The following is a 12,856-nucleotide window of genomic DNA, read 5'->3' as shown; positions in this document are numbered from 1 at the left end:
CGGCCCTCCAACGATTTATATGTGGCCCGAACAGAACTCATTGAATTTATAAAAAAATATAAATTTCAAAACTAATATTATTATAATTATAAATTATAACAAAACAATCAAATGTGTGTGATAAAGATAATTATGCTTTTGGTATTTTTTCTATTTATAACGGTTTTGATGTATTTTATCTTATTGCTAAACTGGCCGTAGCTCGAAGGTAGGTACGCATTATGATTATATGAACGGTTAGTTACGTTGTAGATGTGTAATAGCGTTGGTGTCAGGCACATTTATTTATTAAATGTCAATCGTAATTTTATTTGTTTATATTTATTGTGACATTATGGCAGACGTATCTTCGAAAAAACGAAAAATATCTAAAGAAAATAGACTGTTTCAGGACAATTGGGAAGAAGAATATTTTGTCGTAAAAATAAAAAGGGTTCAGCTACTTGTTTAATCTGTCGAGAAACTGTTATACTTAAAAAATATAATATTTTTCGTCACTACAATATAAAACACGAATCATTTAATAGTACTTATAGTCCCGGATCTTTGACGAGAAAAGAAAAATTAACTTTTTTCAAGAAGTCATTACAACAACAACAATGTGTTATTTCAGTGGCGGTATCACAAGATGCAGACTGCATCATATAAAATTTGTTACATACTCGGTAAGCATATGAAACCATTTACTGAAGCTGAAATTGTGAAGGAATGTTTTATAAGTGCTTCCTCCTTACTTTTGATAAATTTGGCAATAAAAATCAAATAATATCGGAAATTAAAAAAAATGCAGCTTTTTGATTCTGATTGTATTAGGTGTATAGAAAATATTGCAAAATATATTTATAACCATATCATCGAAGACTTAAAAAATTGTAAATTTTTTAGCTTAGCTTTTGATTCTAGCACTGATTTTTCAGCCACATCACAATGTTCTATTTTTGTTAGATACTGTACTGAACAGAATTATATTAATGAAGATTTTTTGCAATTCATTCCAATGAAAAATAAAACTAGAGGCGTCGATTATCTTGATGTGATTACTAATTTTCTTGACGACAACGATATTGATATTAAAAAATTGGTTTGTGTGTGGACCGATGGATGTCCATCGATGACCGGATATGAAAAGGGATTTATATCTCTGTTGAAAAAAAAATATAATTTAACAAATATTTTGTCATTTCATTGTATTATTCACCAAGAAAACTTGGCAGCACGCGTCTCTATTTCAGAAGTAGATTTAGTGATGAAAAACGTAATAAAAATAGTTAATTATATTCGAGCAAATGAACTCAATCATAGAAAATTTAAAAATTTAAAATTATTTTAGAAGAAATGAACAGCAATTATAGTGACGTTCTTTTACATACTTCGGTGCGTTGGCTAAGTAGAGGAAAAGTACTTGAAAGGTGTTTTACTTTACGATTAGAAATTACTACATTTTTACAACAAAATGATAAATTTAATAAATTTGATGGACTTGAAAACAATAATTGGTGGTGCCTATTAGCTTATATGTGTGATATCACAGAAAAACTTAATGAGTTCAACCGCGGTTTATAGGATGAAAATAAAATTATTTCGCAGATGGCGAATAAAGTTTTTGCTTTTGAAGAGAAACTGGAGATCTATTACAAGGAAATACAGAACAAAGTGCTACATAATTTCCCAACCCTTAAAAAAGCTAAACAAGATGATATTATAATTTCTGAAACAAATAATATAATAATTTTAAATCATTTAGATGCCTTATCCAATGAATTTAAAAAAAGATTTCAGGATTTAAGAACTGTAAAGAATTGTTTTTTACTTATAAAAAATCCTTGGCACTAAAAGTAAAGAATATAACACAATTATCTGCATTGATTGTATCTGATTATTCAAAAGTGTTTGATGAATTTATTGAATTAAAAAATGATATAAATTTCGAGGCTATTTTCAAAGAGAAGAGAGAACAAAAAGAATACATAGAATTTTGGAATTTAGTACCAGAAAAATACAAAACCCTACAAAAATATACCTACTTTTTGATGACAATGTTCATATCAACATATCTATGTGAAACTTCATATTCAAAAATGAAATATGCAAAGAATGTGTACAGAAATCGGCTTAATGATTCACATCTTGACGACTTGTTAAAAGTAGCATGCAGCAACTACAAACCAGATATAACCAAAATAGTGAAAAAACTATCTCAATATCAAAATTCATACTAATTTAGAATAAATATTTAATATAATTTTTTTTATAATACATTTTCAAATTTTATACAATATACATAATATAAAAATTTATTTTTAGTTTTTTTTTTTAAATTTCCGTTCCATTAATTTCGACTTGCGGCCCGTGTAATCATTTAAAATATTTTATGTGGCCCAAATAAAAAAAAAGGTTGAGTATGGCTGCCCTAGACTATCAAAGTCAACAATGCAGATTTTTAAGTTTTCGTTACGTAAATATTTACTTGAATGTTTCTGTTAAATATAATTCCATTAATAATACGTCTAGAGCTTAATTATGTATACCTTCATATTTCCTACAATTTAATTATTTTTCAACTGCTATCATTTATTGTCTTTGTTCATTTTAATTTATATTTAAATGTTGATTATATTATGTAACATGGTTGAAATATTTACAAGAATGATATAAATAATTAAATGTTATTGATGTAACTCAATCAAAGTTCAATAACGTTACATATTTTATATTTTGTGACGGTGGAAATGACTTTAAATCTATTTGAAACTTCTTCGTGCCATGGAAATAGGGATAATTATGACATTCAGATATCTTAAAGATCTCTTATTTTGATAAAATTAAAAAGGCAGTAAAAGGTGTGTATTTATATTAAAATATATTATGGTCATAAAATATAAATAAAAAAACTGTTTGATACATATAATTAGATAATTTTAGGTAATTAAAGTAACAAATCAAATCGAGGGAAACCAACGAAAAATTATTTGAATTTTGAGCACAACCCTTTCATATTTCATATTTTCATCGGGTACTAACGTAATGGGAAGTCGGACAATACTTACCTATCCGATGTTACGCACAATTAGAGGAGTCGACAGAAAACTAAAATATATAATATTTACGCTTAATTTTTAATTCGATTATTGATTCGTGGGAGTTATAATTTAAATAAACCGTTTATGCCTATACGTTTACTGTTTTTACTGCGGTCGGGTTCCACTTCAACGCCACGTGTGTCGGTGATATTTGGAGGAGTTCATTATTAATTATGATAATTGGTCCGATTGTGCGATTAATATATAATATATGTCCAGCGCAGATTGTGCCACACACACCGCACAATAATCCAAATCGTTAACAACAATTTTAGCTCGTACTCGATGTTATTATTTGTATATCGATTCGATGCAACAGACCGAATGATATGTTTTGATGACGTATTGATTATTACCGTCATCCCGAACATAAATGGAGTTTATAATTTAAGTATAGATACATTTTAACAATTAATAATATAAATATTCAATTCTAGTTAATCACTTAAATGTAGTACACCGCTCATGTCTGATTATATTGTATTTTAAATATTAATATAGCAATATAGTCATAACAACGTGTAAAAAAATTTTGAAATTTGTAGATTTGGACTTAATCGCATTACGTTTTTGGTAGATTATAATAATAATGTATCTTCAAGTAGCAGTGATATGAGGATTAAAAATGCAATGCTCATTTGATGAACCAAAATAACTTTATTAAAAAAAAAAAAAATTAATAATATAAAACATAAAATAAGACTAGATTTGCGAACATTTTTATTTTTATTCCTTAAGGTTGAGCTAAAAATATGAATTGTCAACAAAGTTATTCTATATCGATAGCTTAATATAAAACTTTACAAATGTTGCTGAATTTATATATATATATATATATATATATATAAATGTTTTTCATTGTATAGTGGTGGACCTAGGGAGGAATCCCCATTCTCCCTGTGGGAAACATTTTAGAGAACGTAATTTTTGTAGTAATGTATTAATGGCTAGTTTGATATTTTGACTTTGTTACTGATAATAGGATTAAAATTCAATAAGTATGATTGTACGACTATACTAATTATTAGAAAATAATTCCAGAGAAGAGTTTATGATTCTTGATCTATGGTATTTATGGTATTTTAAAATTTTTTCCGGGGCGTAAAATATTTAGTTCCGCCTCTGTCATTATGTTTAATTTATAATAATTATAATAATACATAATACATTTGTTTTAAAATCATGTATACATTTATCGAATAAATATTTTTAATACATGCGTTGTAATATAAATATATTTTACAATTATGTTAACAATCATATTTTTGTATAACACATAATATATTTTTTATGCATATATTTATTTATATGTACTCAATGATGGAAAATCATAAATAATAACATTACAAATTAATAACAAATAAATAATTTAAACAGGTTATATAATGTATAATGGAATCGCATGTAGCTCATATTACTTGAACGAAGTTCAAGAAATGATTTTAACTCGTCGGTTTATAAATAAAAAACACTTAATAACAATATAAATCTACTACAACCAAGACATTGTTTTAATAAGTATAATTGATTTATTTAATATATTACATAAGTACAGTAACTTATTGAATTAGTATTATTTTGTATTTTTTTTATTAATAAAAAATTATTAATAAAAAATGTCTTCGTAGCGGTTTTCGTGAACTTAGGCGTGATAATGAATTATTATTCATGGTGGATATTGTACAGCGAATACATTGTTGAAAAACGTATTGAATAACGTATGAAATTCTGTAGGAATCGAATTCGTTTGGATATATTTTTATCCCAAACTTTCGACAACCCCTGAAAAAATAAATGTTCTACGTGTCGACTTAAATTCCACGTGCAATTGATAAGATTATGCGAAACATAACAACCATATTCGTTACTATATTATAACATTAAGTATTTCATTTTATTTTCAACGTGAAATAAAATTTGATGTAAACGTAATACGATTTTTTTCTCTTCTACCGATCGTCGTTTACTTGCTAAGTATATATTTTTGGTTAAAAACAGATTGAGAACGATACAATTATCGAACCGAATTGAAAAGCGTTAACAAAAAACATCTATACGAACTTCCTTCTGGGCACTCGACTGGTATTATTCCCTTCTGATATAAGCGCTCCTTATGTTATTATTATTCTTTGGAATTGAATGTTTTATACGTTTACATTTATATAATAATATATTATGAAAAAAAACCAAATATATCAGATAATATTGGTATACAGCCGTGTCTTTGGTATTTTTTTTCCGCCAACACGAGTACATCATCCCCCGGAAGTATTATTGTACGGACGACGGTCGCGCGAACATTCGAAAGAAAGCGTAGCCGTCCACGTTAAGTCGAGTGGCCACGAGAACACACGCGGTCGATCAGACGATGACCGAATCGGTGGCACGGCCGCAGCTTACCGCGTTGGCCGTCGCCGTGGCCGAACATCAGCGGTGCTGCTGGTTACTGTTGTCCATGTGCAGGATCTTCTTGAACGAGCGCCGGAAGTCCATGTTGCACCGGGTGTAGATGATCGGGTTGACGGTGGAGTTAAGGTATCCGAGCCACGTGACCACGTTGACGAGCACCTTGGACGGCGGGCAGCACGACTTGCAGAACGGGAAAAACAGGTAGATGACGAAGAACGGCAGCCAGCTGACGACGAACACGCCCATGATGACGCCCAGCGTCTTGGCCGCCTTCCGCTCTTTGGACAGCGATATGCGCTGCTTGTGCTCCAGCAGCTGGTTGACGTGCTTGCCGACGGACGTGGCGGCTCTCGCTCGTGGCGGCGTCCCCCGGTGCTTGCTGCCGCCCTGGTGCTGCTGCTGCTGATGATGCGCCGCGGCCGTCCCGCCGCCGCCACCACCCGTGCTGGTGGCCGCGTCCACCTCGTCGCTGCTGCTGGCCGAGTCACCCGTCGCCTCGGCCGCGGCCACCTTCTTTTTGCCGCCGGCCGCCGTCCGTTTGGAAGCGTCGTGCGACAGCTGCGCTTGGCCACCACCACCGTGCGACATGGCCACCTGCTTGGCCCGGCGCCGCAACCGCCGCCGCGTGGCTATGTATATCCGCAGGTACGTGATGCTCATCACCATCAGCGGTATGTAGAACGAGCCCATGGACGAGTACACCACGTAGCCCGGGTGCGTGGTGAGCGCGCACGGCGTGCGCTCGTCGAACACGTCCGGCCAGTCGTTCCAGCCGATCAGCGGCGGCGAGCTGATCACCGCGCTGGCGATCCACACCAACGCCACCGTCCACATGACCCGGGACACCGTTCGTTTCTGCGCGTACGCGATCGGCTGCGTGATGGCCCGGTAACGGTCGAGCGCGATCGCGCACAGGTTCAGTATGGACGCGGTGCAGCACAGCACGTCGCACGTCAGCCACAGCTTGCACACCACGCCGCCGAACAGCCACACGCCCGTCACGTTGTACACCACGTTTAGCGGCAGCACGCCGATGGCCACCATCAGGTCGGCCACGGCCAGCGACACGATGAATATGTTCGGCACGGACCGCAGCGGCGGATACTGCACTACGCTCATGATCACCAGTATGTTGCCAAAAACCGTGGCCACGATCAGCACCGTAGCCACAGCGATCACCGTCACCAGCGCGACGGCCGTGCTGCTGCTGCCCGCCAGCGTCCCGTTCACTGGCGCCGCGCAAACGTCCGCCGTCGTCGTCGTCGCGGCCGATGCCCCACCGCCGTCCATCACCGTCGTCATCATCATCAACACCGCCGTGTCGTTTATCATCATTCTCCCGCCGCCGCCACCGCACTGGCCCTAGAACACAACCACAATTTACATTTTATTAGAAACAGTGACGAGCATCTGTGGATCCACTGTTGGAACCATTTAATACGAATTTTGGTTCCGGACAATTCGATCTGTCGATCCGGATATTTTTATTTTTTTTTCTACAGATCTCGGTTTATAGATTTTTCAAAACGGGTAATGATTAACGGTCTACTAGTGATTTATGTTTGAAATTATAGAAAAAATGTACCAGATTGTCTGTTAAATCGAATCAAATTGATTAAAGTGTTAATTTCAATCCGAATGGATCAGCACTTGTATAATTTCAAATCTCAGTTCGAAAAAATGGAACGCTAGAATTAAGTGTTAACGAATTATGATATTGTATTATCTTATAGTACAATCCCTTTTCAATTATTTATTTGCGTAGTATAATAAGTTTTTACCGATTACTTCAACAGTAAGATCAGCTATTAACTGCGGTTACTGAGCGACCGTGTATTCTATTAAAACGGTAATGGACGCCATAACGTTTTATTTTCTTCAACGTTTTTAATCAAATTACCTTCAAAACAAATTGCGTTTACATCTTTATCATATTGAAAATAATACCTCAAAAGTGTATTACATAAGTGAACAAAAAAAAAAAAAAATAAAATAGAAAAATAAATTACATAAGCATGCGAAATCTGTACTCAGTAGATAACAGTACTTTTTTGATACATTGGACGAGATTAATCTATATAAATATATTTTTAAGTATTTTGAAATCCATACCATAAACATATTATACTTGTTTTATATTCCAATCTAAATACTAATGTTAATTTCTTTTCATTTTATTAAGTTCAACTATTGATAATTTGGATTTTTATTGCTCGTACGTTTAAATAAAAACTTAGCTATTTATATTTAAATGATTAATCGATTTAATTTAAAAATTACATTTTATTTTAAAAATGACATACAATCTACTAGATACTAGAAAATGCATGAGATTTAAGTAAATTGTATTATTTTTGTTTAATTATAAACTAACTAACCGAAAAGTGTAATGAAAAATTATTAATATATTCATAAATGTTGTTAATTTAAATAGATAACAACACCGATTTGCCACCGAATAATATTTAATATTACTTTTTTGTTTGTAAAAATATCAGTGTTTAGGTATAATTTTTATTCTTTTATCTTACGCAAGGCAACATTGTAGATGTAATCCTTATGTATAATTTATTGTGCGATAAAGCAGTTTATTTAACATTTATCACACTATACTATTACCTTTAATCAAATTAACTATAACTAAAAATAAGAACGACAGTTAAATTATGGTAAAGATTACCGAATTCATATCTTTAAATATAATATTAGTTTCATGTTATTTTATCTTTGGAATATATTGTGTTTTGAGCCTTGGGAGATAGAACTCATCGCTCCAGAAAATTGAAACTTTATATGTTTACAAAAAATAATAAAAACATTTAAAATATTGTGTTGTGTGACACGTGCTTTAATTTATGCTTAAATTCAAATTTACATGCTAACGCAAACAATGAATAATATATTTTACCATTGATCGTTATATATTCAAGTGTATATGGTTATTGTGGTGAATATATTTCTATATTTAGCTATGCACGACTGAAGCATATAAATCTCAGCGCGATACTTCGTTCACAATCTCATTTTGTTTATCGCCGACGTAGTTTGACGGTGGAACTGTAGATTGAGGTTTTACTTTGACTGGTGGAGGGCTAAACACCTCTAAGAGATCGTCGTTCACGGGGAAGTAGAAAAACGGTTTGGTGACACAAATATTTTGCTTTTCCTTATATTCGCATCCTGTTTGGCTGAAGGGAGAAGACGACTAATTCTGTTAAGATAAATCGTGTGATTTCATGAGAGTCATGACGGACGGACTCGTGATAACACGTGAACATAATTAAGTAATAATTAAACCTATATTGATTGTGTGCGTGGTATAACAAACTTGCGTAGGTACTCAATGGCGGAAAGTACACATCTGAACTAATAATTTGATGTACTCGTAACACTCTTATTAATTATCTTTTGTATTTCATTCTATTTTCAATGCAAGTACCATTTCTATTGGTTATTTTGAATTTTTTATCTTTTATTATTATTATTTTTTTTTTTTTACAAATATATTTATATAATATTTAATTTGTTAATAAAAAAATTGCAAATTTTGATAAATATTCTCACTCTACGTTAAGAGGTATTACTTCAGTGTAAAGCTAGTGAATTTAAATTAATTATATATTCTATTTTGTGTAGATTTCTATTTTCTAGCAGTAAATTATTCTATCCATTGATTCATTCATATTATTCGTATTAAGTTTTAATGGTGTAAGAAAATGAAAGACGAGTTAAAATAATTGGCAACCGATGATAACTATTAATTAAATTTCATTCTTCCAGAAATTAATTTGTAAAAATATGTTTTCCTATTTTAAAACATAATAAATTAGTTTTTGAAAGTAAAATGAAATAAATGAATTATTGCACATAATTTATGATAATAATTATCCTATCAAGTATAGCAGTAGGATTAATAGGATATTAATTGAAATTCTTCTAGAAATAAGTAGTACTCGTGCTACTGCAATTATGTTAAACTTGACATTTACGCATAAACAAATTCAACTACCTATGTTTAATTGCAATTTGTAAAGGTACATTGAATTTAACTAAAATTCAAGTATGTAAATTATGCGCATAAACTTATTTTATTATTGCATTTTAAATATTTTTTATTGTAATAAGTTTTAAATGCCAGTAAGAACTAATTCAATTTTAGTAAATTTTTTTGTCATAACAATTAAATATTTATATATAATATAAATTAACAAACATATTTTTATTATTCTAAATTTACAAAGAGTAATTAATTTATCATATTTAGTTAAATATATTTAATATTTGAATAGTTAATTTCATTATAAAAAAAAAATATATTATTGCATATTATACATTTCATTATTATTCGAATTAATTTAAAAATAATTAGAAAATATGAATCGTATTCAAAATACTTTAAATACACTTTAATTTGATTACAATTTTGCAGACTATACAGTTATATACTACAATGTTTTAGTAAATGTTAAAATTGCTTCTCAACCAAAGTATTTGTATTTCCAATTTTTATTTTTTATGATTAAACTATTTAAATTTTTAAAAATAATTGAATTTATACATAAATAAACCATAAAACTTATAAAGTTCACGATTAAAATATAAATTACTACTTTTTCTCCCATAATATTATGCATTGCACAACTAAACTAATTTTGAAGTATTTTTCTTAAGCTAAATATTTTTTTTTGTTTTTTATATAAAAATGAAAACTAAAAATTCAATTCTAAAATGAATGAAAGTTTGGGCACTTTTATATTATACAAAGAAAAATAACAATTAAAGTTAAATCGTTTAGGAAAACTATGAATAAGTCAATGTTTTTCTTGGAAATATAAAGAATAACGAGTTAGAAAATACTGTAATTTATTAAAGTTTTTACTTATAAAATTATTAAAAATCACTTGTATTTTACGTAGGCTACTTTTGATTTGACTCGATGTATGGTTTGATAAAAAATTGATGTTAATCAAGCGAAAATTATCTACTCATCTGTGCGATATTCTAATATGTCGTGTGGATATCAGAACTTATGAGTGGCTTATAAGTTTTATATTAAAACGACTACTGAGTGAAGTAACTATACGATTAATTTTATTTCTAAAAGTGACACTGTCCGCGTAAAGCATTAAAAAATATACACACGGTTTACTATGCAGATTTTTGAATGTCAAGTAAAATCAATTGGTTATTAAATAGTTTATTTATAATTTATCAATTAAATAATTGTTTTAATGAATAACTATCAGTGCATCGGGATGATTGACGAAGGTGCGACACATTTATTACTGTGTAAATAATAACACATTACTATTCAATCGGATAAACGATTTACAATAAGTTCACTGTCAATTATTTACTCGTGGATAGTATAATTTACGTATTATATATATGTATACTATATACTAGTGCCAAATATTTATTTCATAACTGCGGAATTAGCTTTAAGATATATTTGTTCGGTAATGCAAATCGAATACTTTCTAACATTGACATATTTTCAATGCCAAGTTGAACGCATTAATAAGATGCGAGTATTGACAACGGGTAATTCCATCAGTTTCTATGCATCATACTATTTTATTGTATTAATAATGTTACTTTTTGTCAATATTACCACCAGACCGTAAATAATTACGAATAAAGACAAGAAAATTAAAAGATGAACATTATTTTAATAACATCGCTTTTAAAATTTTGAAGTTAATTATTGCTTTCAATTTAGTATTATTTTCACCTCTGTTGAAATAAATTAGTTGAAAATAAATTATTTATTATAACTACATAAAATTAGCAACTTGCTGATGTTCTTTCCTATATTACTTTTTACTGTATTTTGCAAAGGTCTAATTTGTTTATGCTATCAAATTATAACATTGTGCTGAAGGCAACATGGCTGTTTCTTCGATTACACGTATTGTAGTTAATTAATTCTAGCATTTCGTTTTAATGTTTTTCTATTAAAATATGAAATTTTAGTACGTCTTACCATATACATGATCAGCTGCAATAGCATTTTATTTGGAATTTCAAATTTGGTATTATCCGATTCGAAATATAATATTATCCTCGTGAGCAGAATATTGAAAAATTAAAATCTGGTGTAGGTCACGAAAATAGCACATTAAATATGAAATCATTCTTGTGAATTTACGGGGTCGACAATTAGCGTGATTGATCATAATATTTATTAAATAACTTTTCGGATCCGCTATGTACACTGAATTTATTCCCAGTTGACTTATATTCAAATGCAAGGACAGTACAGCTGATTGACAACGCTTTATAAATTGCAAAGGTTCAAAACAGCGATGTGGTACGTACGAGTTATCATGTGTGTGTGCGCGCCATAAATTAAAACATATTATTTATCTACCAAACCTTTTAAAACGATCCAGTCGCGGTTTGCCCAAAAAATCAATAGATGCATTCCCGCATGTCGTCGTTCAAAGTGTTGTACCTATAGCGACTGCAATTTTAACCTAATGGGTGGTCTGGTACTCTTTTACTTTAACGATAACCAATAGATTTGCAGTTATGTTATTAATTTACTATATAGGACCCATATATTATACGAAAATATCTAATTTTTAATTTCGAACAAATGCAATTGGATTATAAATTTATATCAAATACATAACACAGTTCGTGTTCAACGTTCGACCGTTCAACACGTGTGTTCTCCTATAGTATCGCATTTATAGCTATCGATAGCAGTAACACACCAGTCTGTTTTAAAACTCAGCGTTGCAGGTAATATGATTATAATTATTGCCTTAATTACACCAATTAAATAGATATCCCAAACCTATTACGATGGGCGATAAGCCCACTACCATAACCATCATATCTGACGATATGAACAACATAAACAGTGCTTTCCAACATATACGTAATACTGCAACATTTGCCGATATAGCCTCCAATGTTACATTACCAAAAATGAACCAAGTAATCGTTTTTAACTCTATTAACAACATCAAACAAATCGAATACGTTATCGCAATTAGTAAAATTATACCCGCAGAAAATATTCAATTTGTATCACGCTTTTCAAATAATCGATTCTACATATTCTTCAATAGTCAAGCCATCATGGAAAATCTACTCAGAACTCACCCTTCAGTTCATGTCAATGATACAGAAATCCCCATCCGTAGACTTATAAATGCGTCCAAAAGAATTATTCTATCCAATGTTTACCCTACTATTCCAAATCACCTTATACTAAACGCTCTCCATGAAATAGGAATTAAAACCACTTTCCATATCTCTAATATGAAAGTTGGTTTTGCAACAGAACAATTCGCGCATATACTTAGTTTCAGAAGACAAGTATACATTAATCAAGACAGTGTATCCAAACTACC

The 12,856-nt window shown here is 31.1% G+C and overlaps 1 protein-coding gene and 1 pseudogene across 1 annotated transcript in view; one reads left to right on the top strand and one right to left on the bottom strand.

Annotated features, from left to right (window-relative positions):
* Positions 1-334: 334 nt before the first annotated feature.
* On the top strand, positions 335-2,219 carry LOC112688001 (annotated as a pseudogene).
* A 2,414-nt stretch (positions 2,220-4,633) lies between these two features.
* Positions 4,634-12,856, bottom strand: part of LOC112687959 (octopamine receptor) — a 127,669-nt gene continuing 119,446 nt past the window's right edge. Inside the window, exon 3 of the mRNA XM_025560961.1 lies at positions 4,634-6,851. Coding sequence (XP_025416746.1) covers positions 5,508-6,824 — 1,317 coding nt within the window. The 5' untranslated portion in view covers positions 6,825-6,851 and the 3' untranslated portion in view covers positions 4,634-5,507. The remainder of the gene's footprint in view (positions 6,852-12,856) is intronic.

This window comes from Sipha flava, unplaced genomic scaffold (genome assembly GCF_003268045.1).
Source record: "Sipha flava isolate LNK unplaced genomic scaffold, YSA_version1 36_pilon_pilon, whole genome shotgun sequence".
Lineage (NCBI taxonomy): Eukaryota > Metazoa > Arthropoda > Insecta > Hemiptera > Aphididae > Sipha > Sipha flava.
The sequence above is the reverse complement of the archived record's forward strand: the minus strand, read 5'-3'. Positions and strand labels throughout refer to the sequence as shown.